Source organism: Ammodytes marinus (genome assembly GCF_949987685.1).
Source record: "Ammodytes marinus genome assembly, chromosome: 11".
NCBI classification, from domain to species: Eukaryota; Metazoa; Chordata; class Actinopteri; order Uranoscopiformes; family Ammodytidae; genus Ammodytes; species Ammodytes marinus.
The window spans coordinates 20,759,815-20,786,267 of record NC_137215.1 but is presented as its reverse complement, the minus strand read 5'-3'; the positions used below and the strand labels follow the sequence as shown (position 1 = coordinate 20,786,267).

At 42.3% G+C, this 26,453-nt stretch overlaps 1 protein-coding gene across 6 annotated transcripts; it reads right to left on the bottom strand.

Moving 5' to 3' along the window:
* Positions 1 to 392: 392 nt before the first annotated feature.
* On the bottom strand, positions 393 to 25,711 carry vit (vitrin). Of its 6 annotated transcripts, none has more exons than XM_080037010.1 (23): positions 25,198 to 25,710; positions 19,781 to 19,863; positions 19,476 to 19,541; positions 18,566 to 18,722; positions 18,326 to 18,459; positions 18,167 to 18,244; positions 15,701 to 15,883; positions 14,989 to 15,034; positions 12,306 to 12,343; positions 12,158 to 12,208; positions 11,470 to 11,532; positions 10,749 to 10,811; positions 8,425 to 8,499; positions 7,672 to 7,737; positions 6,930 to 6,992; positions 6,019 to 6,081; positions 5,689 to 5,736; positions 5,277 to 5,342; positions 4,789 to 4,936; positions 4,596 to 4,699; positions 3,601 to 3,827; positions 2,675 to 3,188; positions 393 to 2,052 (listed from the first exon to the last, which is right to left on the bottom strand). In XM_080037010.1, the coding sequence occupies exons 2-23, from the start codon at positions 19,812 to 19,814 to the stop codon at positions 1,874 to 1,876; spliced, it is 2,466 nt and encodes an 821-aa protein (XP_079893136.1). In that variant the 5' UTR covers positions 19,815 to 19,863; positions 25,198 to 25,710; the 3' UTR covers positions 393 to 1,873. The 6 variants fall into 6 exon arrangements, with proteins under 6 accessions (XP_079893136.1, XP_079893135.1, XP_079893137.1 ...); XM_080037009.1 differs by having other exon boundaries at positions 12,306 to 12,350; positions 14,990 to 15,034; XM_080037011.1 differs by lacking the exon at positions 5,689 to 5,736 and having other exon boundaries at positions 12,306 to 12,350; positions 14,990 to 15,034.
* Between the last annotated feature and the right edge of the window lie 742 nt (positions 25,712 to 26,453).

Genomic DNA, 26,453 nt, shown 5'->3' with positions numbered 1-26,453 from the left:
TGCTACAAACTGCTGAGGAATCAATGTGTTTGCCCAACCGCTATTTTTTTTTAGCATGCATTTAAAGTATGCCGAATTCGTTATTAGCAGTTTAGAATGTATCCATGGATGCACATGTAACTATCACAGCATTATTTTGATGCTAAAGAAAATTTTGAAAATTGGATAATTCCCAGGCAAGTGCTCGAGTTATGAGAAGCATTTTCACCCCCTATGTTTTTTTTAGACATATTTATGGACAGTTATTCACGATGGACAATGGAGCCAATGTGCTTCGTGTCTGCATGTTCAAATTCAAGTGAGTTAAAACTTAGAGAATGTTTGGTTTTTCAACACGACTTTGGCGACAATTGGATGAACAAAAGATTTTTGCAGGAAACGGCCACTTTTAAATTCTCTTCATTTTTCTTTATTTTATTAAAAATTGCAACAACAAAAAAAACATTCAAAATATTGATCAATTATCTGAACATTATTAGCGATAGGCTTTTTTAATATGCATATGTACAAACGGAACATAATGGGGAAAAAAATCATAAATACTCTTTCAACAAAACTTGAGACATGCCTGCATTGTTGGAAACAATCACACCATTACAAAACAAGAGCGACGAGATGAGTTGCTTTAATTCCAGAGAGGCCAGCTAAGGATCTGCCATCACTCTATACAAAGATATACATCTCCTCTTTCCTCACCTCTCACACAGGCCCACTTCTCTGTTAGTTGCATGTAAGTCTCATTTCATCTACCACTCATACAGCAATATCAGCACCATAGCCTTTGAGAGGAACTTTAACAATGTCCCTACTATCAAATATCTCCTATTTGGAAGATCAAGATGCACCAATCTAAGACAGTATATCCTCTTTACAGAGAATTGTTTAAAAAGCACCATATAATTAGGTTTATGAAGTGTGTTAAGCCATAAGAGGAAGTGCTAGGCATGCGTTACGACTACATTTTCTCAGCAAGCACCATATCCCAGTAAGGTAGCTTTATGTTTGTGAATCGTTTTGGTACCACTTCCGTATAAGGCAGCCTTTGTAAAGGGTTCTAAAGTTGCACTTTCGAGCTTTATTAAAGTTAATACATCATTTGCTCATGTTTAATTAAAGAAAAATGTTTGGGTTGCCAAGTTGTTAAAGATCCCTTTGGCTTCTCCAGCATGCCACTTGCTTTTACAAACTTGTAATTCAGTTCATCTAACCTGTAAACACATTAAAATGTTGTTAAAAAATATTATCATTTTTCTATTTGGCAGATGTTCTCCAGCTCTTTCCCAAAAGTGGTCAAAAGGTTCAGTGTCAGAGAGATTTGCATGATGAAACAGAAAAAAGCTGATAAATAAGGTTCATGTCAGAGGATTTTTAACACCATCTAAGGGGATATGTCTCAACCTGGCAACCCAATTGACTTGTTTTAATGACTTATAACTTATCCATAAAGCATTAGTAAAGGATTTGCTAACATCAATGAAGCCTTAAGTTACACTTTATAAACGATTTTTAAAGGGAGAATAATTAGTACGTGTGAAATAATAATAAGGAATACCCTGTTCTCTTTATGGTACCAACAGAGAACCATTGTCTCCACAGTAAACATGAGATGTCAGTATGTCACTGTGTCTTGTAAACCCTTTACCATTAGCACCACCTGTATTTTTTGGGCCGTATTTTGCTGATTGACTTTCAAATTAGTTTTTGTCCAATCCAACAGTCCTCACTTAAATTCAAGAAGACCCCTCCCTCCCTGTTCAAATATGGGGCGCTGGATTGGCCGTCATCTGGGCACCAGAGTGAGAAAATTTACAATCAGCGTTCTGTTAGGATCAAGATGTTGTTCCTTACATCCCCCCGCTCCACCAGTCCTTCCTCAGTTCCTGGGCTGGGAGTTGAACTCTGTGCAGATGTTGTTGATGATCTTGGGCACAAATTTGTAGAGGTTGTCAAACTCATCCACGAAGAAGGAGTGCTCCTTGTCCGGGTCTGTGGCGATGTACTCCAGCTCATCCTGGGCTGCCCAGGCAATGCCGATGGAGTAGGCGATCACACCTAGATCACAGGAAGACATAGCACATTACACACACAAACACACAACACACACACACACACACACACACACACACACACACACACACACACACACACACACACACACACACACACACACACACACACACACACAGGCATGGGCCTCACATGTGTTTGTCACATCAAACACACACTGCCCGACACCTCACTGTGGACTGAAACACACCAACTTTTAGTTGAATTATGTTGTTGACTCAAAGCTTATCTCCTCCAAGTGTTAAAAAAGGTGGAGCCAGCGATTGTTGTCGAAATCAGTAAATACAGTATATCTTCAAGATCCAGTACCTGTCCATACTGTGTGTGAATAAAATCTGTTGTTAATACACAGCCTAAACTGGTATGTAAACAAAGGGGGACCACTATAGAAACATGCCCGTTTACTGAGCCTATAGGCTGAGTATTAACACTGGACTTCTTTTTTAGCACACACACAGTACGGACAGGAGATATTCACTATTTTACTTAGTGACTTGCAAAGAGAAACATCACTGCTTCGAGGGGGGTGGACCAAATCTGCCCTAAAATCTCCTTCTCTTAAATCTCCTTCTCTTTTTACATTCTGTTGTGTGGTTGACCATCTGACCTTGGCGTTGGATGGCCAGTGCGGGCGCCCTGACGTCGTCGTAGGAGCGGCCGTCTGTGATGACGATCAGGATCTTGCGTTTGTTGGGTTTGGATTTGCTGAAGAGCTGCTCGGAGGCGTAGGTGATGGCGGCTCCGGTGCTGGTGCCACCGCTCCAGTAGTTGACGCGTTTGATGGCGTTCAGCAGCTCGGCCTTGTTGTTGTACTGGCCGAAGCCAAACTCCAGCCTCTGCTCGTAGGTGTACTGCACCGCGCCTACCCGAGTGTCCGTGTCCGAGATCTCAAACTCCCGCGTGATGTTGGCCACGAACTGCAGCACCGTGCGGAAGTTGCCGGTTCCCACGCTGCTGGAGCCGTCGATGACGAAGGCGATGTCGTTGGCGTTGAGGCAGGTCTTACTGCACAACAGGCGGTCTGTGTCACACACTCTCTTCACCAGGGGCTGCACCGCCTTCCTCAGAGCAAACCAGCTGGCCACGGGAAGGGAGTAGAAGCCGTTTGTTCTGCACACAGCCTGTGGGATGAATAGAAGGAGGACACACTATTTTAAACTGACATCTCTTAAAGGTGGACTCAGCTATTCTGGAGAAACCTTATTGTCAAAAATATGCTTTCACAATCTGCTACCTGTGTGTGCACTGAAAACAAAAAGAATCTGGTGTAAATACATTGCATAGTCACTGAAAACTTGTATGTCATTGTCAATAAGGGTAGGCTATGTAAATAAAGGGGACCACCGTAGCTAGCAACATGCCAGTTTACAGAGCCTAGGCTGTGTATTAACACTGTACGGTCAGGTAGCAGATCCTGAGGAGATGTTCCCTCTTTTTGACAAAAAAGTGATTTTGACAACAAGCATTGTCCAGAATAGCTCACTCCACCCTTAATAAAGCCCTTGCACACCTTCTGGAAAAAGTATACTCCACCTTGTCAACAAAGTTGGTCTCAACCAAGTTTTGTTTCTCAAAGTCATCAGGGCCCTCGATGGTAACGAAGAATATGTTGATGCCGGACTCCCGGGCGAGCCGAGATGCCTCCTCCACCTTGTCAGTGGGCCAGCCATCCACCAGCACCACTGCCACGTTAGGGGCTCCTCCACGGTTTCCATTGGCGTCACTGAAGTACTGTCTGTTGATGTAGGTGAGGGCCTTTCCTGTCAGTACACCAGGGGGCAGTAGGCAGACACTTTTAGACAGGTCTTTGGTTGAGACACAGAAATGCACTCAGGAAAAGACTATTTAGGTAAGTAGAACCAGTTTGTTATTCACAAAGTCGACACTCAACGAATGAGTTGACATATTAAATGAATCAAATAGAAGCTAGCTGGAAAAAGAAACTTTGAAAAGTCATCATAATGTACACAGTAGCCTACATATTTTGTTCACAAATGTACATGTGTCTGTATAAAGTGCATTGCCTTAACACTAAATCATCATAAAAATAGTGATATCCTATCATTAAGTCTGTCATGGTCTTGTTAGTGGTCTGAACGCGAGGCTGTGTAGGGCACCATAGAAGCACTATACAACCATTCAAGCTGTGATATGATTACAGATCACTTCTGGGCAAACATAAACAACACTGTTTGTATGTCAATGCAAAATTTAGCCAGCCATAAAGACGCATGTGGCAGCGGGTGCATGCTGACGCACAAACCGAAACAGTAAAAACAGCACTTGCACCGCTGAAAGTTGACCCCCACAGGCTTGTAAAACCAAAGTGCTTTTGCAGAGGAAAAACAGGAACAGGACTGTAATTTAGCAAACAGTGTCTCGCTGCAAATTTAGATTTAATTTCATCCTGCATGCATGTGAAAATGTGCATGGGCAGTAAACGTTGCAATAATTGCACCCCTTTTCACTTTCACACTTGCCGTTTGTAAGCATTTACTGTCGCCGGAAGCCCACAGCGTGTCACTCACCCACATTGGAGAGGCCTCCCTTCTGCTGGATCTTATCTATGGCCGACTTCACCTCTCTGGAGTTGGAGTAAGACTTCAGACTGATCTCTGTCACTGGGTCATCTCTACCAACACAACAACAAGCTATCAGATTTGTTTTTCATTATCCAAAATACTATACATTCAGCACACTCAACGGGAACAGTGAGGTTACCCGTATTGGATGATGCCCATCATTGGTCCAGCCACGCCCACATTGATGGCCAGAGCCACCTCAGACAGAAAGTCCTTCTGGATCTTATAGCGCCTCTTCCCAATGCTCCAGCTCCCATCCATCAGGAATGCCAGGTCCACCTTACAATCTGCAAAAACAGGACCAGCAAAACAGTTATAATAGATTCAATAATGTGTTTGGTAATACATTTGTCAGTTAAAATGTGCGGAATTTGACCCACTTTGTTTTAAAGCTTCAACCCCCTGCCCCATACAGTTGAAAAATATATTGTTTTTTCAAATGTTTTATGAGCAAGAAAAACCCATTTACACGTTTCACAATTTATTTACAGATACAATTGTACATGTCACCTTTAGTGCTTGCCATATAATTTACACAGTGACACTGAAATGATATCATAAACACCAGTTTTAACCATTATTGCGATTATACCTCATTCAGAATATGCAATGATATGAGGGACATACTTGGGTCTCCCTGTGACACAGGCTCCGGTGCTCTGGGAACAGGTTCCTGCTCTCTGATGTTGAAGCCTGAAAATAAACACACACAACAAGTCTTTAAAGCAGAATTCTGCTGTTCTGCTCAGTTGTACTGCTCATTTCTATTGACCTCGGCACATTTGCAGCTGTCCACTTTCCCAAACCCTTTGCCAGTTTCTGTTGTGGCAAAACTTATGCCAAACAGGAACTGATTGTATCCTCAAGCAACCATCCCATTTGACTTCACATCCCTTCAATTACAGGCTGAGCAGAAACCCAGACACTTATCCTTAGATAGCCTTACTTTGGGTTGAACTTACAGTCAGAACTGAGGACTTACTGGCAAAGTGACTGGTTTGGGAGGAAGAAAAAAAAGGAGCATTGCAAGCTATCTCACCTGACTGATAAAGGTTTGCGTCTGGCTTCCAGGCATCCACTGGCTCCACTGCACAGATGACATCATACAAGCTCAGCATTAGCACATCTCTACCACAAAGCAGCAGGTAATTAAACTACCTTTTTAGCCGTATTAAAAGGTACATGGTTTCTTCTTTATTAATAGAACATTCTACATATTATTTTTAGCTCTTATTATAATTAGAAAGCTAAAGCAGCAGAGCAAAAGATAGAACAAAGTCAGTAAGAAGTTTGGAACCAAAATGTCCAAAAGAATGCCTCACGGGACACAAACAGGTGATAGTAGCCATGGTAACCGTTGCTCACCCACCTCTAGTATGGGTTGGGTCCAGTGGCACTTTACGGTTGGCCTCAGAGTCCGCGGTGCGAGGCACTAAAAGTAAAGACATCAGTGATGACAGACTGTGGCAAACGGCACATGATGCAAAATGAATGAAAACACACCATGACATTACAACCCGCCCCCACCGGCTCCACCAGTTTTCATTTTGTGTGTGGTGGTAGTTTTGTGGTGCACACCCTGGAAATGGCACAGCCACTCACTTTTCCAAACCATGTTATTTCTACTTAGGGTCAGAGACTCGGCTGTGTCATCAAACAGATAAAGCATGGCCTGTAATCTGAAAGGGAGGGCTTATTGCATGCCGTGCGCCATATTGAATGTGGTTTGTATTCTTTGGTGTGAAGGCTGTGCCTAAAACAAATAAAATTTGTTTTTCTTTGCTTGTGAAAGATGCTTATTTGCTTTCTCTCAGACAGTTAGATGAGATGAACGATACCACTCTCATGGCTATTTGTTTAACAAGGAGCTAGAACCAGGAGGGGATTTGCCTAGCTTATCATGAAGACTAAACACGTCTAAAGGCTTGTCTACATAGGAGGACTTCAGCTACCCTTCTATTTTAATCAATACTGGCAGATTTTGAAACTTTGAGACAGCTGATTCTCTATATAACTAATGTATTCAGGCAATGTGTGGGTTAGATCTACAGAAACAACCCATTTCACTACAACACTAAATGCAACAAGGAAAAATGAAGTCATGTGTCAGAGAATAAAAGGGGACACGAGGGTGTCATCCTTTCTGGGAAATTGTGTCAGTAAGAGAAAACAGTCAAACACGTCGTCTGCAGAATCACAGTATGTACATATGCCAATATAAAACCTCAACCCCAAGACATATTAGTTCCCAATAAATAGAATAGAGAAAAAAACACTTACGGTAGGGTCCATAGTTATAAAACCAGCGCTCATATTCTGAGATATCAGGCCTGTGATCCCGAGCTAGAGGAGGATGTTGTGAAACCCGTTAGTATTCCCACCATGGACTCCAGAGGGAAAAGCACACATTTCTATGAAAGTAAATCGGTTCCATCGAATTTTGAAATTAAAAAGCACTGAATATTCATGCATTGAAATTATGTATCTGCATTATTTTGTCTCTCAATTAACAGTAACTCTTAAAATTTTCAAAAACTAATTCTAGAAATTCAACGGCTTTTTAATTTCAATATCCGATGAAACAGATTTACTTCCATACATTTCCATGGTCGTGATTGGTCACATATTCCTCCCAAACAATCCATGACCAGTGAAAACAATGGCTTTGTGCAGAATAACCACCTTTTGCAGAGTCTATCTCTCTCTCTCACACACATGCACATATTGTATAGCAGCCTATACCTGCCCTTTGCTCTTTTCCTCCACACTTCACAGGAATCTTTCATATGGCAGGCAGATGGCATGCCCCAGAGAGAACACATTTTGCATGTACTTACAGATGGAGACAATTCAACACACAACATGGTCAGCAGATACATAACTGTATTGCTCACACAATCATGCTGGTGTTGGCACATGCAAAGATAAAATGGGATATATGGTGCAGTAACCTGCCGAAAGGGGGCAGTACAGTACACACCATGCTGCCATGTTGTGTTGCCTTCGAGGGAGGTTGACTCACCTGCTGTGTCAGGTGTGTCCGTCTCGCTCCACGTGTATCCTGAGTCTGGAGCGCCATAACTAACATCTGGATGTACAGCAGAGAGAGCGGAGGCATCAGCCGCTACAAGGTTTACATGTTGGATGCTGTCTTAAACCACCAACATACTCATCAGTCTCTGCTGCACTTTGTATTTAATGCTAATAAGCAACAGTTAGAGTGCTAACAATTAAAACTAAGACAGGCGGTACATTCAAGCCTACTTGTGGTTATCATTGTGAACCATAGATGTATTATAAGAGCAAGAATCTCTCCCAATACATCCATGTTGTGAACATGTTAGCGCAATGATGATAGCATTTAACTAAATGCACCTATGTATTAAGTACAGTCTCACAGAGCTGCTAGCATGGTTGTAGACTCTATATCTTGTTTTTTAAACGACATTAAAAGGTATTGATTAATTTAATACAACCCTTGACACCTTATGGTAATGATATGATACCACATCTTAATTTGCAAACTGAAATACTTAATCATAAAACTCAATTTAGAAAATAGCTCTTTTCCAGTTTCTTTGATCACCATAACCAAACAAACTCTTGTAAAAAAGTTTACTGTCAATTGGCAAAAAGTATAAGTTTGGGCCACATAGGCATTGCACTCATTCCTTTCTTACCTTAGTCACTTTGAACATTAAAAAAACATGAACATTTAAATTGGAATCTATTTCTAAATTGTTAAGGGGGGATGATAATGTTCTGTATTTGATACCTGCTGGTCGGCGAGCACCAGGGAACCAATCAGGACGAGGAAAGGCGGGGGGTGCCCAATCCCTTCTGGGAAAAGCTGTGCATGGAGAAGATTTAAAAAAGCTGTGTTCAGTGCAAGCATCAAGGAGTAGCATACTTGTGACCTCCACTACACCTGCTGCATTGATAGTGGGGTATGCACAAGATGCTCAGCCTTGAGTCTGACGGTAAACATGCAGCCCTGTCATCACTCGGGGAGACATTGACCAAGCCACTAGAGACTGTTTGAGTGAAGTTTAGCCTTATTCTCAGAGAGGAAACCTAACTCTCTGAGGGAATATCCTCCTATTTTTTTGTGTTTTCAACCTGCTGTTCCTGGCATCACAGTTCAAACAGACTCAAAGTTTTCACTTATTACTCTGGCAAAAACATTTCTTGCGTGGCTCTAAGGCAATCAAAATTGAACCCTAGACGCCCAAACAGCTGAGGAAAAACAATAACAGTGCATCGCATTTGTGAAAACTGACTGAGCCGTGGCAACACACTTCAGTTAACCCCTCCCTGCGTTGGATGGGTAACTTACAAAAACACACAGCCTGGTCTTTGAGGTTCCCATCCAGCTATAGCTATAGCGAGCAGGGCCTTTGTTGATTGGGACGGACAGGGACAGCCCAGCCAGCGGCCCATTGAAGCGTGGTAGTATTATTCTAAAGTTGATGTCAAACGAGGGACAGTGTAGATAGTAGGACACAGAGATTAGCCTATTCTGTTCAGTCCAGACCTCCAGTCAAAGGCCCATTGCAACACAGCAGCTACTGTCCTTGTCACAGCAACTTCATCAATCACTGCAGTAGGATTGAGGACACAGATCCAACACCGTGGGTCGTATCTCCGTCTGTAATATGACTGCAGGACTGCTAGTAATCTGCTGTTTCTATGAAAGTCATAAAACAAATTTGATTGCATTTTAACGCCAACAAGCAGAATCGAACTCTTTAACAGGTTTTTCATGAACCACACGACTTTGTTTTAGGTGGGCATTCCAAATCTCATTACAAATGTGAGGCTTGGCTGGATCGTAAGACTTCCCGAAAGCTGCGGCCATAAAATCAAACAGCTGTTTGGGGCAGCTCGAGTTCACAAACAAACGCCAAGGTTTGCGAGCATCCATCCTGGTGGAGTGTCCAGAAGAAAGAAGTTGAATCCTTGCCGGCTCCAGGGGCGTTGCTGTTTAGCTGATCCTGAACTCTAACCTTTGACTTCAAGCTCAAAGAATTTCCCTTAGGGGATCAATAAAAGTATCATATCGGGGCGCTCGAGTGGCGTAGTGGATAGAGCGTGTACATTATGGGCTCCTCCGGCCTTCGTTGTAGTGGTCGCAGGTTCAATTCTGACCCGTGGACCTTTACTGCAGGTCATCCCCCCTCTCTCTCTGTCTCCCCATTTCAACTCTGTAATATCTAATAAAGCTTGAAAATGCCCAAAAATGATCTTTAAAAAATAAATTAAAAAAATAACTAAAAGTATCACATCATTATCCACAAGTGTACCATCCGAAAAGTTGCTCTCTGCAGCGATCAGATTCTTTGCACACTCTCAGCAGAATTGGGTCGGATAAATGATGCACTAACTTGAATCTCTGTCTTAGAAATCAAACCATCATTCAAACCGATATAGTCCTGTCTAATTTGAGCGACCCATGGTTTTGCATTCCACGGAAGCAAAACCAGAAGGGCATTCCTCTGTGTGCCAAACCTAGCCTGGTTTGAATGTGGAACGATTTTCTATTCTTGACAGGCTGGAGAGTGGACCCAGAGATCCTGCAGTGCAGTGGTCACACGTCTCTCTAGGAGCAGCACTGGGCCACTTGGAACTGCTGCTTTCATCTGCCAGCTCTCTGCAAGCACTTACAAGGGGAGGAGAAGAGGCTAGACCAGATGGGATCTGTGATAAGATGCTATTACCGCACTGACAGAGTGCCTTTCTCATCGTGGCCTTATCTGAAAGAGTTCGCTGCTGTCCCAGATTAGTGGAGAAACGGCATGAGATGAATTCAGTACAATAATATCACGCTGTTGGTTGTTTTTGAGGCATATCAACAAACTGCTCATGGGTACAGTGTACCGAAGTCAATGTGGATGTATTTCTGCCTGTGGTTTATAGAGGACTGGCCATGCAGTGAACCATGGCATCACACAGAAGAGAAACATTAGTGCTGCTTTATAAAACATTTCAACCAGCCCCAGTCACCTCCCTGTTTGATCAGAGCTGTCTATGTCTTAATGTCAGTGAGTGTGTCTGCTAGCACAGTTTGAGGACCCCTGCTCAGGGTCTGGAGATACTTACCAGGGTTAGACTGGCTCATGGTTGGAGTCCGCTCGGGTTGGGCCGGCTGAACCCTGTTAAAAGCTGTTTGTAGCAATGAGAAACAGGCAGATAGAATAAAAGAGGAAAAAGGAGGGAGAAAGAGGGGGGGCAGAAGAAGAGAGAGCTTCAGGTCAAGGGGCTCCATCCACAAATGCAGCCCAGCTGTTTTGCTTTGAGTGAAGTTGAAGACATTTTGTCCGCAGCATGATATCAAAAACAAAAGAATATATGCTGTGCGTATTTACAGGCCCTCCACTCGGCTTCGTTTGCCTCTTTTCATCTGGGAAAATGAAAACATGGCTAAAGGGATGTGCCTGATGACAGAGAACAGCGGTTATTGTGAAAGGAATGTTAGCTGAGATGTTGGATGGAGGGGATTAGTGGTGACCCTGGGGTGAAGATCACAGGGGCTTATGGGTGTGCATACAGGGGTCTCCTGGATTCTTGTTCCAACAAAGACATCAGTCCCCCTTGATGCCCCTGACCCGCATTCCCTGTCTGTCCCACCATGTCTACCTGTTGTTCAATCTGAGTGTGTGTGTGTGTGTATGTGTGTGTGTGTGTGTGTGTGTGTGTGTGTGTGTGTGTGTGTGTGTGTGTGTGTGTGTGTGTGTGTGTGTGTGTGTGTGTGTGTGTGTGTGTGTGTGTTTGTTTGTTTGTGTGTGTGCATGTGTGCATGCGTGTTAATGATAAGGCTGACCTGGGGCAACTGGAGAGGATGGTTGTCTCCTGATAGCTGAACCTGCCTCTGGTCTGCGCAGACCTTGGATTAAGATTTGGAGACAACTTTTGATTGACAACATGAAATTAAATGATTATTTTTCCCTGTAAACATACCCATTGGTTGTTGTGACCCAGTTGACCGTTGGGTGACTGGATCAAAACAACACATTGTCTAGGTAAGTACACATGGGAAAAGTTAACCCATTATTGCATCTGTTCTATCTGCTAATTATTACATACAATAATGACATGCTACATATCACATATTAGCATGGTCATTGTGATCATGTTGACATTAACATTTAGCTCAAAACACCAATATGCCCGAGAGCAGCATCACAGAGCCGCTAGAGAGAGAGTCATTGTCCCTGAAACATCACATTATGCTCAAGAGAAAAACGTTATATATGATTGCTCAGAAACATACAGAATGAACATAGTTGAATAATGTTACTCTGTGATATTTGACTTGAAAGACAATAAGAACAGAAGTTAGGCTTGGCCCTGTGTTAGAAAAGAAAAGTCTTTAAAAGCAGCTGTGCACACAGAACAAAAATGCCATGCAGAGTTCATGTGTATCAGTACAGAAGAAATATGCAAATGTTGAGACAAAAGCTGGCTAAGGTAGAAAGAAAAAAGATCAAGAAGATTAAAGTTTGGTTTACCTGCACTGGCACGTTGTGGGAATCTATTCGGATAAGCACCTCCTCTGAATACTTTGAAGAGATGCCAGGGTTAAGTTTAACTTGAATTGTAATGTGTGGTGTAAAGGACTCTACAAGAGCTGCAGAGTCAGTAAGAGTATTGACATACCTTGGCTGTGCGTCTTCCCTTGACCATGCTGTGACTGTGACTGTCCTATACCGGTGTTGAAAATAAGAGAGTCGACAAATTTTGACAATCAAGATTTAATGTAGATTAAATGCAAATGTAGCAAGTTCAACATGGTTCTGGATATAGTCTAACCCCATAGCCCAAGCCATGGCCTTACTGTTTTAAGTTGTCTTGCCTTAGAGCCTCTGGAATCCTGGGGCCGTATTCATAAAACATTTTATCTTAGGGCTAAGAGTACTCCTAAGGAGCACTAAAAGTTCTTAGTTAAGAGTAATGTCTTAAAACCTATTCACAAAGCTGCTAAGACCAACTTTTACTAAGGAATGGGAGGAACTCCTAAGCTAAGATACGAGGGTGGGGTTGACCCTGTTGCTATGGATGACGTCATGTTCATACCTTCTATGCCCACAGTGATTGGTTGAGAGGGAATGAGTCCCTAAGAGTGATTTCATGATAGAAACACTGTGGGAGATATCCATATTGTGCCGCTTTATTAAAGAGTTTTTATATACAACTAATGATAAGTGACACTGATTTAACATGAAACCAATAATATACTGCACGGTATTCTACACATTTGTTCACAATTAGCCTACAATAGCGCCACATAGGCCTATTCATTTTCAATTGTACAATGATTTGAATTGGATAACATATCGTCATTGAAGAGCTGCACACCATGCACTCTCACTGTATTTCTCTCAACGGGCGGACTATGGAGCAATAGTCAGACAAACTGGGAAATTCACCATTTAGGAACATCAGCCGGCGAAATCGTAAAGTGCATGCGGAAGGAAACCGCTGAGACACGCATCTATAAAGTACATTGTAAGTGCATTCAGTGCATTGTAAACCGACAGCAACGGCAGGAAAAGGAGCTTAATAAATACATTTTTCTTTTATAAATATAATAAATATAAATGTGTCTACACTTTCTAAATATAGCTTTACTAAGATAATTAAACCCTCACAGTTATTAAGGTACCTTTCAGAAAGCTCACTTTCATTAAATCTCTCCAAAATGCCATCAAATGATTGTCTGTGATTTACTCTTAGTGACTCCTCTCGAGGACTCTTAGGCATATTTAGAAGGATTTGGGTTTACAGGGGCTTTAAGTGAGCTGAACTGATTTCACTAAAGAAATACACAAGTTGATAAAGACAAACTTGATATGTAAACAGGGGCCTGTTTCAGGTAGCTGGTTTTGAGGCAACCCGGAGTTTGTTCGCTCTGAGTTGGTGGAAACTCTGGGTTTTCCGTTTCAGGTAGCAGGTTCAGCGCAACCGAGAGTCAGTTACTGCGGCAACATACGCCGTGGGTCTAACCTGCTGGATAGGTGGTTAGACCTACCCGAGTTTGTTTTCACTTTACGCTGCAGCTCCGACTGAAGAAAGAGTGTCACTGTCACACGCGTCCCTGTACAGTTTGAAGCAAAATCACTCTATAGAAATCTCCATCGGGATGTTTTTATCATTTCCTGATGATTTTACGTTTGACAAATCATTTATCTGATCAATAGCCTTGTTCTCAGCCCTCGGTCCGTTCATATAGGCGGCCACCTTACACATCGTGACATGCTCTACATTCAGATTAATAAACCTATTTGTAGCCTATTGTATGTTTTTAACGTCTGTGCCACTGAACAGATTTATGTCAGGTGGATTCATGTAACGCTGCGGCTGCACGCGATCGTTGTAGTTCACTTGTGCGATCCTAAAGTCACAGACGAGCCTCGTTAAATAGCCTAATATGAATATAAAAATGATATAATAATTTAAACTGTGATCACTTGAGGAAAATGGATCTGGTTATAAATCAATCAGGCTCTTCAATGGAAACTGTCACCTAATGTGTCTTGACGTTAATGTATTTCACTCCCCATTTAAAAGAAGCGACAGTCTGTTCTGTTTACTGCACAGTAGGCTTTAGGCACTGTAAGCAATGCTGTGCCGCGCCAGCTTTATTACTTTACAGCTGATATGCGTAACTTTTTAAAATAGACTATGGCTTCTCATACGGAAGCGAAATGATTATCTTGACAAAAAATGTTTGCTCTGTTTTTTTCTGAATTGCCGAGGAGATTAGATCAGAGTTATGAGACAATATCCCGTTAATTCTTCTCCATAGGCTACCATAAGCTCATTCGTTAATATTTCTAACTCTAGTGGGAGGAGCGGAGATTTCTTTTTTTCTTTTTTGAGAAGTGGAGAAGTGGGAGGATCAATCATTTGTTTCTTCTGTTTCCATGGTGAATCATGTTATCAGCGATCCATTGACGATGGCTTTTATGCACACGCTCCACCCAGAGTGAACACGCTCAGAGTTGATAAACCCAACGCTGATCCACTGTTCTGAAACCGAAAACCCAGAGTTGCTTATCAACCCTGCGCTCTGAGTTAACCAACTCAGAGCGTATGATTAAACCCAGAGTATGTAAAACCAGCTAGCCTACCTGAAACAGGCCCCAGGACACTAGCATATCGTAGGTCCAATACAAAATACAGAAGAGATCCCTATGCACACCACTCCCAGGGAGGACTGACGTGAAGTGAACCCCCCATGCTTGATGTAAACGCGTGTTCATGCACATCCTAGTGTAAAACCACACCACAATGCCACCCAAAAATAAGCAGTGTTGACCCATTTGCTTTGCTTCACTTACTTGAACTTGCGGCTGCCACAGAGGCAAGGTATGGGTGACTGCTGCCTAGATAAAAGAAAGACAAATGGGATACCAATATGGAGAGGGGGAGGATAAAATTACAGAAAATGAAGGCGAGCGAGACGGTTGGGAGGTTGTCTGGCACATGGCCCATCTCATTTACACACATACCTTAAGATACTGCAGCACTGTCTACCCACCGTAGCTGCATTTCTGTCCAATACAGGTCCGATGACCTTGGGATTACTGTTTGATAATGTTTTCATTTAAGAAGAATGAAGAACAGTCTGGTGATCAAGTGAAAGTTAAGTCAGTCAGTTAGCTAACCGAACAGCATGCGTAACTTCACGCCAGACCAGCTGTAATTTGTCATAATTGCAGTTGTGACTTGTAATTACCAGCTGTGATCATTCGTCTTCATCACTCCAAGTTTCACACAAATCAATGCTTGTTCTGGCAAAACAGCATTTTATGGTTACAAGCAGCTACTGTTAGTTAGTTGGATGTCGGCTATGGGCGGCACACTGGCTGCAGTGGATCCAATGTGCGTGGATCGGTATTACTGGATCGTTAACAACATCCTGCATCCAGGTAAATACACAATCCTCCACATGTACACACACGGATCCATTTATGTAGAGGGAAGAAGTAGCTTTTTGTACATGTATGTATGCAGAAATGATTAAAGTTGTGTGTGTTTGTTTAAATCACCTGCGTCCCTGACTTTATGGACAGCAGCTCGAGCCCTTGGTGGGGGTGTGGAACTGGTGGTCTGGGTGGTGGCAGCCAGTGTGGTGGTGGTGGTGGGTTCAGGTGTTGTAGTTGTGGTAGGTTCAGGTGTTGTTGTGGTAGGCAGCACTGTGGTGACCGCGGGGGATTTGTCCTCTTTCTGACCTGAAAGGAGACGATGGATGAGTGCAGGTCGTGTGCAAGACGGATGGATAGAGAGGAAAAACGTCTAGGGGAACACTGTGTTGTAATGCATTCCTGACATTCTTCAGCTGAGTACAGCACTCTGGCTCCTCATTCAACCTGAGCAAAGTTCAACATGCCGGAGTCAAGTGCAGGGACGTCGATGTAGTAACCTTTTGCCCCCAGAATGTACAGATCAGGGGCCGTATTCACAAAACATTTTAAGGCTAAGAGTAGGTCCTAACGTGCTGATTTAGGAGTAACTCTCAAAAATAAGGAGCGTTTCACTCCTAATTTTAGGACTCCTAACTTTTTAAGATAAGTGTAATTCACAAAGCATTTTAGCGCTAAAACTAGCTCCTAAATCTAAAAAAAGCTCGAGAGGACTCCTAAGTCACTAAGAGTCAATCACAGACAACCATTTGATGGTGTTTTGGAGAGATTTAATGCTAGTGAGCTTTATAAAAGGTAGGCCTACCTTTAATAGCTGTAAGGGTTTAATGATCTTAGTAAAGCTATATTTAGAAAGTATATTGTTATAAAAAAATATTTATTAAGTTCCTTTTCCTCCAGTTGCTTTGGGTTTATGATGCACTGAAAGTTACTGTTGGTGTCACGTTTGGGTTTAATTTCCTACTAGAGTAGGCCTATATGTGGCGCTTCGCAGCATCTCCTCCGTTCCACAGATCCGCTACTGTATAGTTGCGCGTCTCGCCTTTTTCCTTCCGCATGTACTTTACGATTTCGCCGGCTGTTGTTTCTAAATTGTGAATTTCCTGGTTTGTCGCTGTCTGACTATTGCTGCATAGTCCGCCATTGAGAGAAATACAGTGAGAGTGCATGGCGTGCAGCTGTTCAATGAGGATATTTTTCCGATTCAAATCATTGTAAAATTTGAAATGAATAGACCTGTGTGGCGCTATTGTAGGTTAATTGTGAACAAATGTGTGGGAAACCCTGCAGTATCTTGGTTTCATGTTAAATCAGTGTCACTTGTCATTAATTGTATATAAAAACTCTTTATTTTAATACAGCGACACGATATGGATATCTCCCACAGTGTTTCCATCATAAATTCACTCTTAGCTCTCATTCCCTCTCAGCCAATCACTGTGGGCAGAAGGTATGAACATGACATCATCCATAGCAACAGGGTCAACACCGCCCTCTAGTCTTAACTAAGGAGTCCCTCCCATTCCTTAGTAAAAGTTGGTCTTATAAGCTTTGTGAATAGGTTTTAAGAAATTACTCCTTACTAAGAACTTTTAGTTCTCCTTAGGAGTACTCTTAGCGCTAAGATAAAATGTTTTGTGAATACGGCCCCTGGTGATTTGTCTAGATGTCTAGATTAGAATTGAGCTAAAAATTGTTGACAGCATTTCAATGACTATATTTTAATGTGAAAAAGTCTTAATTATATGCTTAAAGTAGCTATGAGGAACCTTCACTTTTTATATATTCTAGCAGCACCTTTGGGATAGCCTGGTCCTACCAGACCATCACACTTCATTTAATTTGTACAGAAGGTCTTGAATCGCTCAATTGACAAACGTAAACTCACTTAAAGGCGGGTGTCTGTTGAAGTTTAAAATTATTGGATGTGCCCAGTGCCTCTCTGGATCTGCCAACCAATCGCATAACATTTGGTCGTGACGTATATCTTGGACCGATAAGAAATCTACAGGAGAAAACCCACGAATATACCGTGGACCCAGAGTGACTACTGAAGGGAAATGAAAATTGAGCGGGAGAAGGTAGGCGGGCGGTGCCAGTCTACCTGTGGGTGACACCAGCCCCCCAAGCACGTGCCGGTGGCGAATCGTTCGGGAATGACAGGATGTTCCTGTATGCCTGTCGTAAATCAATTTATCTAAGTTCACGGGGAATTGTACCCATGCTATTAATAATAACTATATAGAAATAGCTTTGTTTTTTCGTTGATGGACCCTTTTGCTGTTACAGATCATTTCATCATAGGAATAATAAGACTTTATCATAAACAAATAATAGTTCCTGTTAGAAGTTTAAAAAGTAATTTTTCCCCTAGACACCTACATACTACTTTTTAACCAAATGTCCCTCAGTTTGAATCAAAATGTCTAAATATCTTTTGAAATACAAATCAGTGCCTACTGGATCCTAATCAGATTGTCCTGTCACCATGAAACACTAGGCATCTGTCAATCTGCTCAATGTCAAACTAATAATGCACAAAGCTTCATATTCACACAAGCATGATGTGAGTACAAATGTCCCCCCTCTCACTTGTTTTCACGTAGGTTGGTCTTGAAGGGACGTAGTCCAGAGTAGATGGGTAGATCACTCCTTTCTTGGGCTTCCCCACTGAAAAACAACAGGACCAGCTGTTGGTTGGAGGGCCTTTCTAAGAACTGTGTTTAACATAGTTTCCTTCATCAGTAATACCTGAGACAACAAACGACTCCCTCCACTTAGGCAGAGACAGAGAGCGCACTCCATTGGAATTGCTGCCTTTGTAGATGTTCTGACCGGCCATTTTCCTCACTATCACCTTACCTCCCGTGTTGGTGATGATGCCGCTGTGGACACAAACATTTTATTTTATCAGACACAATTGTTAAATGAAATCTTTGGTAAAGACATCTCACACAAGCCTTATTCCACATCCATCACTCTGCTGTTAACCTGTGGATGGCCGCGTTGCAGATGCTGGAGATGGAGGCGAACACCCCTGTCCCGTAGACTTGCTGCTTTGTCTCCTTACAGTGTGCAGGACATTTGGCTATGAACTCTGGGAGACTGATCTTCCCTGCTCTGACATCACACTCAATAGCTGGGACGACTGTGGAGAAAAGAAAAAGAATGGCATGATGGTTCAGGACAGGATTTTAGAGAAGACACAATTATTTTTTATGTTTTTAAAGTGTTAAAGTTACATATAACAATTGTTTTGAAAGCATAGTGATTGAAGCAGAAACAGGCGGTCAATTAATCAGATGTTATTATTGAATTTATTAAATTATTATAATTATTATTTGTATCATAAGTTGTTTTTATAATAGAGGTTATTTCAAGCAACATTCACTAGGTTCAGCTTCTCAAATGTGGTTATTTGCTGCTTTTCTTTGATGTATGCCGTAGTGAACTGAATATCTTTAGGGTTGGTTGGCTAAAAAATGCAATTTGATGACACTTTTTAAAATAAGGGCTTGAGTAATTCATGATGGGCCTTTCTTTCCACATTCGCTGACATTTTGGCCAAATAATTAATATATTAGTCAAGAAAATAATCAGCAGAACAATGATAAGTACAGTAATTGTTAGTCGCAGCCCTAATCGCAAATAATGTCAATATGTGGTTAGTACCTGCTTCACACCAAATCACAAAATATATGCTAACAGGGATGAATCCAGTAAGTGCATTCTTGTCCAGTAAGATCATAATCATCATTGTATCTTATCATCAGATATAAGCTTTTGATTCCGGCCTATATGGAAAGCTTTAGTGAGAAAGTGAGTTCAGCGGAGAGAGCCAGACGAGACAATAACTCTTGGACTGACAGAGATTACAGGCTTGTTCGTTGATGATGTCTACCTTGCTTCGGCTTCTTGTTCTTTGATCCGTTAGGCTTGGCCCAGCAAGCCCGGGACAGGAGGAGCGCTGCGGGTGAGACAGAGGGCGTTTCACATAATAGCAGACAAAGTAACGTAATCAGCAGTCTGTTGACTATACACAAAAGACTTCTATGACAGGAGACGCTCCTGTTTGACAGTTCGAATGCACATAATTGATTCCGAAGGAGACAGCACAACATTCTGGAGATGTGAAAGAATGTAGTCAAAGATGATATATTTAAGAGCCAGGGTACTCCTGCAGAAAGACAGACAAGGTTTGCTCACCGAGGCAGACGGCTGTGAGTGATGCTCTGATCATGATGGGTGGCGTGCTGGTTCAGCAGGTCAGCCAGATGTCCTTGTATAACCTTAAAGGGAGATAGGAGAAATGGCAGAGTTTCACTGTTATCCTCCAAAATCTATTTCCTGTTTCCTGTTCACTCGCTCACTCGCTGGAAGTAGGATCTTTGGACACTTTGGTTACCATTTCTAAATGCGAAAAAAGTGTTTTAACGTCAGCTGGATACAAGACAGAGTAAACATTTGCCACGGAGGTACACTATCCAGAGTTTTTTTTGAATAATAGAAGACAGACTGCGTGAACTGAAGCTACACACACAAAGCCGAACGATTCATCTAGCATCTGTGCAGCCAATGTGGCCAATTAGAGATTTTTAAAACATTTATTGTAACTAACACTGTCGCAGATCAAATAACAATTGCACTTCAGCGTAGTTCATTGTTTTCTTGTTCCAATTATTTTTGCTTACAAAAATCTATAAATATTAGCCCATCAGAAGCTCCAGAGCGAACATCTGGCCTCTTGGACCAAACTGCATGTTTGGTCCCCCCCATCCGTCAATGCAGTCGGACTGAATTAGAGAGCACACACGGACCTAATTGAATGTGTAAGGAATGGGGGAACTGTGTTAAATCAGATGGGGCCTTTGTTTGACATCAACAACCACATCAAGCTGGATCCCAGTTTGAAATACAGTCTGTTTACAGTTAGACACGGTGCATTTCTTTCTTTGCCTGTCATTCACGGACAAAGGCTATACCTACTGTATGTGCACACATAAATCAAAGGCGAGGCCTGTGTTGACAAGAAGAGGAAGAGGGTCACCAAGACACCATTCCAGACACTGCAGGTCTGTTGGAGAAATAATAGCTCCAATAATTACTAGGCTACAGCAGCAAAGACAGACAAGCTGGAGAAAGTCTTACACAGGCTGGGTGAATAACTAAATATGAGGATCTGCCCCTGTCCCAGTGGCATGGTCGCCTTGCTGAGAGGACGATGGTCGAGGCTACCCTGCTAACAGAGCAATGCTCTACCTCCCACCAGGACTGCATAATGTCTGTCCCTGTGGCCACACACCAGCAGGTTTTAATCTGAGCATGCTATCATACTGCAACCTCTAAGGCACCGTGAGATGTGAGGCAGTTAATAATATGAAGCAGTGCTATTGAGAACACAATGAAAATTCCACTGGTCTCCTCCGAGAGCTGGGTTTGTGAGTCTGCTGTTGGACACAAACAAACGCAGGACCACACAAAAAGACGAGCAAAAGGAATAGCTTTTGAACAATGTTTGGGAAATTGTCTTATTTTGCGTGAGATTTACTGTAGATGACACGAATACCACTCTCATGTGTGTGTAAGCTAGAGTGAGAGTTAGCAGCAAGTTAGATTGGCTAAGCACAAAGACTGAAAACAGAATCAGCTAGCCTGGCGATATTGTATGATGGAGTATAAGGGCCATGTCGAGGGAAAAAATTCATTATGAAAATGAAGTTGTAATTTTATGAGGTTTTAATATTAAGAGAATAAAGTGGTAGGATAATAAAATCGTAATTTTACGAGAACTTTTTTTTATAATTTAGCAAAACATGGGCCTATTACCCGTAACCCACAACACAATGACGAGAGTATCAGCGTGTTTATCACCCACTGTTTGACTCGTGTGTTGGGTTCAGATAAGCCAAAAAATGAAGTATTTCTTCATTTGTGAAAAGAGGCCAAAAGTTCACTAGATCCACGTTCCTCATTTTAATGCAGGGGAAAAGACGCAATTTATTCTCCAAATAACACACAGCCTAAAACTACGACTTCATTCCCATAATATTAGCCGACAACTCTTCTATTCTCGTAATATATTGATTTTTTTCTCATAAAAGTACAATAACAAACGTTTTCTCGTAAAATTACGCCATTGTTATCGTAAGTTATCTATTTTTATTTTTATCAACATAGCCCTAATACTCTGGAGTTTTCTTCACTTTTCTTTGATTCGTAAAAAAGTGTAAAACAGCTTGTTGTGGTTATAAGGGACATGTTATGGAAAAAAGGCCCAAGAATATACGTGCCTTGCCAAGATATAGTCTAGCACATAAAAACGCCCGTAAAAACCACAATTTTGTGGGGTGGCTTTCTATGGTGGCTTTGCATGGTTTAAACAAACCTTTCGTCACCATCTTACCATGAAACAGTCCTGGTATAGGTGGATTTTTATAACCTTGGGATAAAGCCAGACGAGCTGTTTCCCTCTGTTTCCAGTCTTTATGCTAAGCTAACTGGCTGCCGGTTGTAGCTTTATTTTCACCTTTCAGATATAATATAAATCTTTTCATATAACTCTGGTAAGAAGTGAACTTATCCCTTTAAAACTGAATCCCCAGCTGTAACTCCTGTCACTCCTGCCAGGCTGGTATACATAAGTGTGCAGGGAACTGATTTAACTTAACAGTGTGTTTGGCGCCATTACCATGCACAGTTCTCTATTGCGGCTTTCACATCAATTGTGCATGATTCCTCATTTAATGATGATAGTTTTAGAGTGAACACACACGGCAAACATAAAGCATCATGTCAAAGAATGAACTAATATAGCTGCATTTGGCAGTGACAGGATTTTCGATGCATGCAGCTCTACATTTTTATCTGACATGCATGAGCCCCGACATAAATTTTTCCACAGCGTTGTGCTTTGACAGGCAGGTAGATCCCTGCTGCAAAGTCAGGACTACAATTTGTCCTTGCGGGGGAAGAAAGCTGGGTCTGGGAACAAGCTGGGACAGATATGTACATCTACGGTACAGGAGGCAGACCTGCAGCATATGAGAGGTGTATCAGCTCGCTTCACTGGATATCGCCAACTACAAAACTGATCCGTCATACACCTGCATGGAAATCTGGAAAACTGAAGATACCATGTTTCAAAATGTAGGCCTACAGTAGAGCTCATTTTAAGTGGACCAATACTCCAAAAGAAGCCTTAGTTGTTCAGGCGCTCTGTTTCTCTGAAGAGTCCTTTAAGAGAGGAGGGACATTATTGAGATGCTCACTGTTGGGTGAGCGTCTAAATGCTTCCTCTTCCGGGCAATGAAACGCAGGGCAAATGATATCCTTTGACAAACACTGTGGGGAGTTTCCTGTAGAGTAGATAATAGATCTTGAGGGGATAGCAGAGACACAATCTCTCCTACAAACACACACACACATACACACACACACACACACACACAGACACACACACACACACACACACACACACACACACACACACACACACACACACACACACACACACACACACACACACACACACACACACTGAAGGATAAAAAATAATTAACAAAGGGCCCGGAGATCTGGGATCATTTAGCAAGTGCTCAGATAGCTTTGGAGAAGGAAGGGATATGTGAGGGCTGTCAGACTCAACACTTAACTGCCTCCATAAACCACAGCCAGGGCGGGTAACACACAGTATAGGTGTTGTATATCTTCCATACACCTGTGCTTAACTTTAAATAAATCATTGCTTATGCCTATAGCACGTCACCTCGCTGTCATGTTTTACAGTAATTTTAATCAAACCGAGTATCTCCTGCCTCTCATTTCTATTGGGTGGGAATACACAGTATTATAAAAAAAAACTGTTCACATGAGCAACTGTACAAAAATAATGAGTAAAGTGAGGTTTTCACAGCCACTGCAAAAGATGAAAGCTTCAGTGAAGGGGTACTCAGTCACTTTAAAACCCAGCAGCTCAGACAGGTCACATAGTTTGAGGAATTAAAGTGCAATTCCGGGTTACATTCTCACAACAATGTGGATTACAAGCAAAGAAAAAAAACTAACTAAGAATCCACCAGGCCCAGCTCTATGTTGCACAAAGCCTATTGGTCTGCGGTTGCAGTGAAATAAACAATTCCAGCTCCTGCAGGCAAATTTCCGGGCGATCTTCGATAGATAGGAACCAGAGATCTGATAATGCAGGGTGAAAATCACACCAGGGAGTGTCACAGCACAGGTACAGAGAGGCAATGATGCAAACAGGATGTGTTGGCTCTGCCTATTTCAAAGACCCGTACCCAATGGGTTCTCAAAGTGTGGGCAGACCACACACACACCTGTGACTGATCTTAGAAGTATTTGATGGCAGTTGTTGATAAGCACTGATAATACTCATTACAGTCTTTCAAGTGTTTGCCATCAGTGATGGTGAACATGAGGGCCATACAGATGCATGCCCAAAACTCAAGGTCTGTATTTCAATCTTCTTCTATTTCAGCGGCACCAACATTCCTTTTCTGGGGGGGCAAGAGTAAATGCAACAAGGCCAAGCGCCACATGGGACTGAGGCTTACTTGTGTATCATGACCAGCATGGAACATGGTTTCACAGTGTTCCTGAGTGATGGCATGCATGAGGTGAGACAGTATTTGCACACACCCCAGTGCAAGGCAGGGTTAAATCTCTGCATTCACAGGCGTCAGAAATGTATTGTAAGCATGTTAGATGTGCCAAATGTTGTAGCAACAAGACAACTGAAGGGCCATAGGAGAGATCAGACGCACAGGCAAGCCAACATGTCTCTACAGGGTCATTTCTGGAGCATTTTGGGCTGCTGCTGCTGCTGCCAGGGCAGTATTTGTTTATTGAGCACATAACAGGCGGAATTACTTTAATTCTTGGCACTGGCTTCAGTGCAAGCCAGAGCCTGTAGTCTGCTGCTGGACATATTGTATAGAGATCACCTGTGCTTAATCAGGCTCCTCTAAACCATGAAGAAATGTCAGAAATAGTACACGGATAGATGTCAAACACAGTGTAGAAGTAATAAAAACAAATGCTGAAGAATTCACTTCTCACTATTTATTATAGGCTACTATGAGACTTTTCAAAATAAAGGCTCAAGATAGAAAGACATGAATAGAAAAAATACAAGAATGAACATTCCCCACAGATTATTTATAATTGTATCAGAATTGAGACGCTATAGGCTACAGTAATGATCATAACATGGAGTTCATTCAGCTAAAAACTTCACCGAAGGAAAAATTAGGGAGATTAAGAAAAATAAACAGAACGTGAAACAATCAGCGGTACTCTTTGGGCAGCCTGTCAAATCTCCCAGGCTCGGCTGAAATGAACCAGAATTATAAACTGCAACAGAAAAAAAGTTAACAAAACATACAAATCTCGTTTTCTTTCTATTCAAATTCAATAGAGACCTGATTATCAAACGCTCGTTTGGACGCAATGGACACCAATTACGCGCAATTACGCATCCATTTGAAACGTGGATAATTCATTCACGCCACGCAGCAGCAAACACGAGATCGCCAGTTAGTGTGCGAAGCGGATTTTTAGCTCTCTGTTCAGGATCCACCGTAAAGCAATGAAGATGAACATACCTGAGAAGGTGAAATAGTCCCCCAGGCGTTATATTAAAAAGAAAAATAGAAAAAATAATTCCCTGTGCAGTTTTCCCGAATCGTCACGCTTTCATTGAAACGCTGTTTTGGACCAGCGGACGTGTGTGCAACGCGCTGAACCCTTCCACCTGGACTTTTACTCCTGCATGATCGGAGCGCTCATTAAAAGTGGAGAACGCGACGGGGCCAGCGTTTCCTTCGTTGCCCGTCCCACTTCAGGCACCCAGCTCTTCACCCAGTCAGGCAGAAGAGGAGCAGTAAGCCGGGGGCCATCTATTATCAGGAGAGGATGCAAAAATCTGGCAACAAGCAACTCAGCAGTGCAAGCACCCCTTTGATTTTCAACACGTTTTTTGACAGAATAAGCCAACACCTAGTATATTTGTAGTTTTAGCACGCCCAAAAAGTTGATCAGTTTGACACTTTTTTCTGTCATGCTGATTGTTTTTTTGTTCTGCTGCCCCATTCTCTGACTGATAAATACTGTACAGCAACCAAGTACTGTGTGAACTCTCACTCCTCCTCCACCAAATAAACCAATCAACACCTGTTTGGAAAATAGGCACTAGAAGTCACATCCACTGTCGCTGTGGGGTTTGTGTGTCAGCCGCCACCCCCGCATTCCCTAACTACAGCCCCTAACAAATACACACAGTCATCGACTGCTCTAGCTGTTGTTTTATGCAGATTGGCACACAAGCTGCAGCTTTTATGCACTATGTGGATGGTTGCGCTGAAGCAGATTGCTATTATGATTTGAAGGTCTTAACAGCTGCTGTAAAAGAGCTCATTGTGCATGTGATTATGGTCTTTGCAGAAACCACCTCAGGAACCATTTCTAATGATTAGACCTTCATGCCTCAAGTAGATAATTGCCCATTGATGTAGCCAGAAAAAAAAGTGTTTTGGGTTTTGCACATTTCTCTTTCAACAGTGCCATTAGTTTGAAAGCTTCACCACCACACCCATGGACCAGTGGAGGAGTTTTCACAGTTTTCTGTGAAAGTAGAGCCACCCTAATGAAAACCCTTGCTCCAAGCTGATTTCGGGTTGATTGCCGTGCTGAATGGGGGTTGTAAAATGACACATTTCTATAGACAGGTAGTATGTTATTAGAGCGTAGCGTGGTATCACTCTGGGGATGAATGGGAATGGTGCTGGCATGAGTGTCCTCGGGGAAAGCAGTGGGGAAATGGCTGAATTTTGTGCCATCACACGGCTCAGTTGAGTAAAGG

Coding starts and splice junctions, on each gene's coding strand:
- vit (XM_080037009.1), bottom strand. CDS start 19,814: ATGATCAGAGCATCACTCACAGCCGTCTGCCTCG. Junction 15,884..18,166: donor ACCAACCTACGTGAAAACAA/GTGAGAGGGGGG, acceptor GTCTCCTTTCAG/GTCAGAAAGAGGACAAATCC. Junction 15,035..15,700: donor CCATAAAGTCAGGGACGCAG/GTGATTTAAACA, acceptor TCTTTTATCTAG/GCAGCAGTCACCCATACCTT.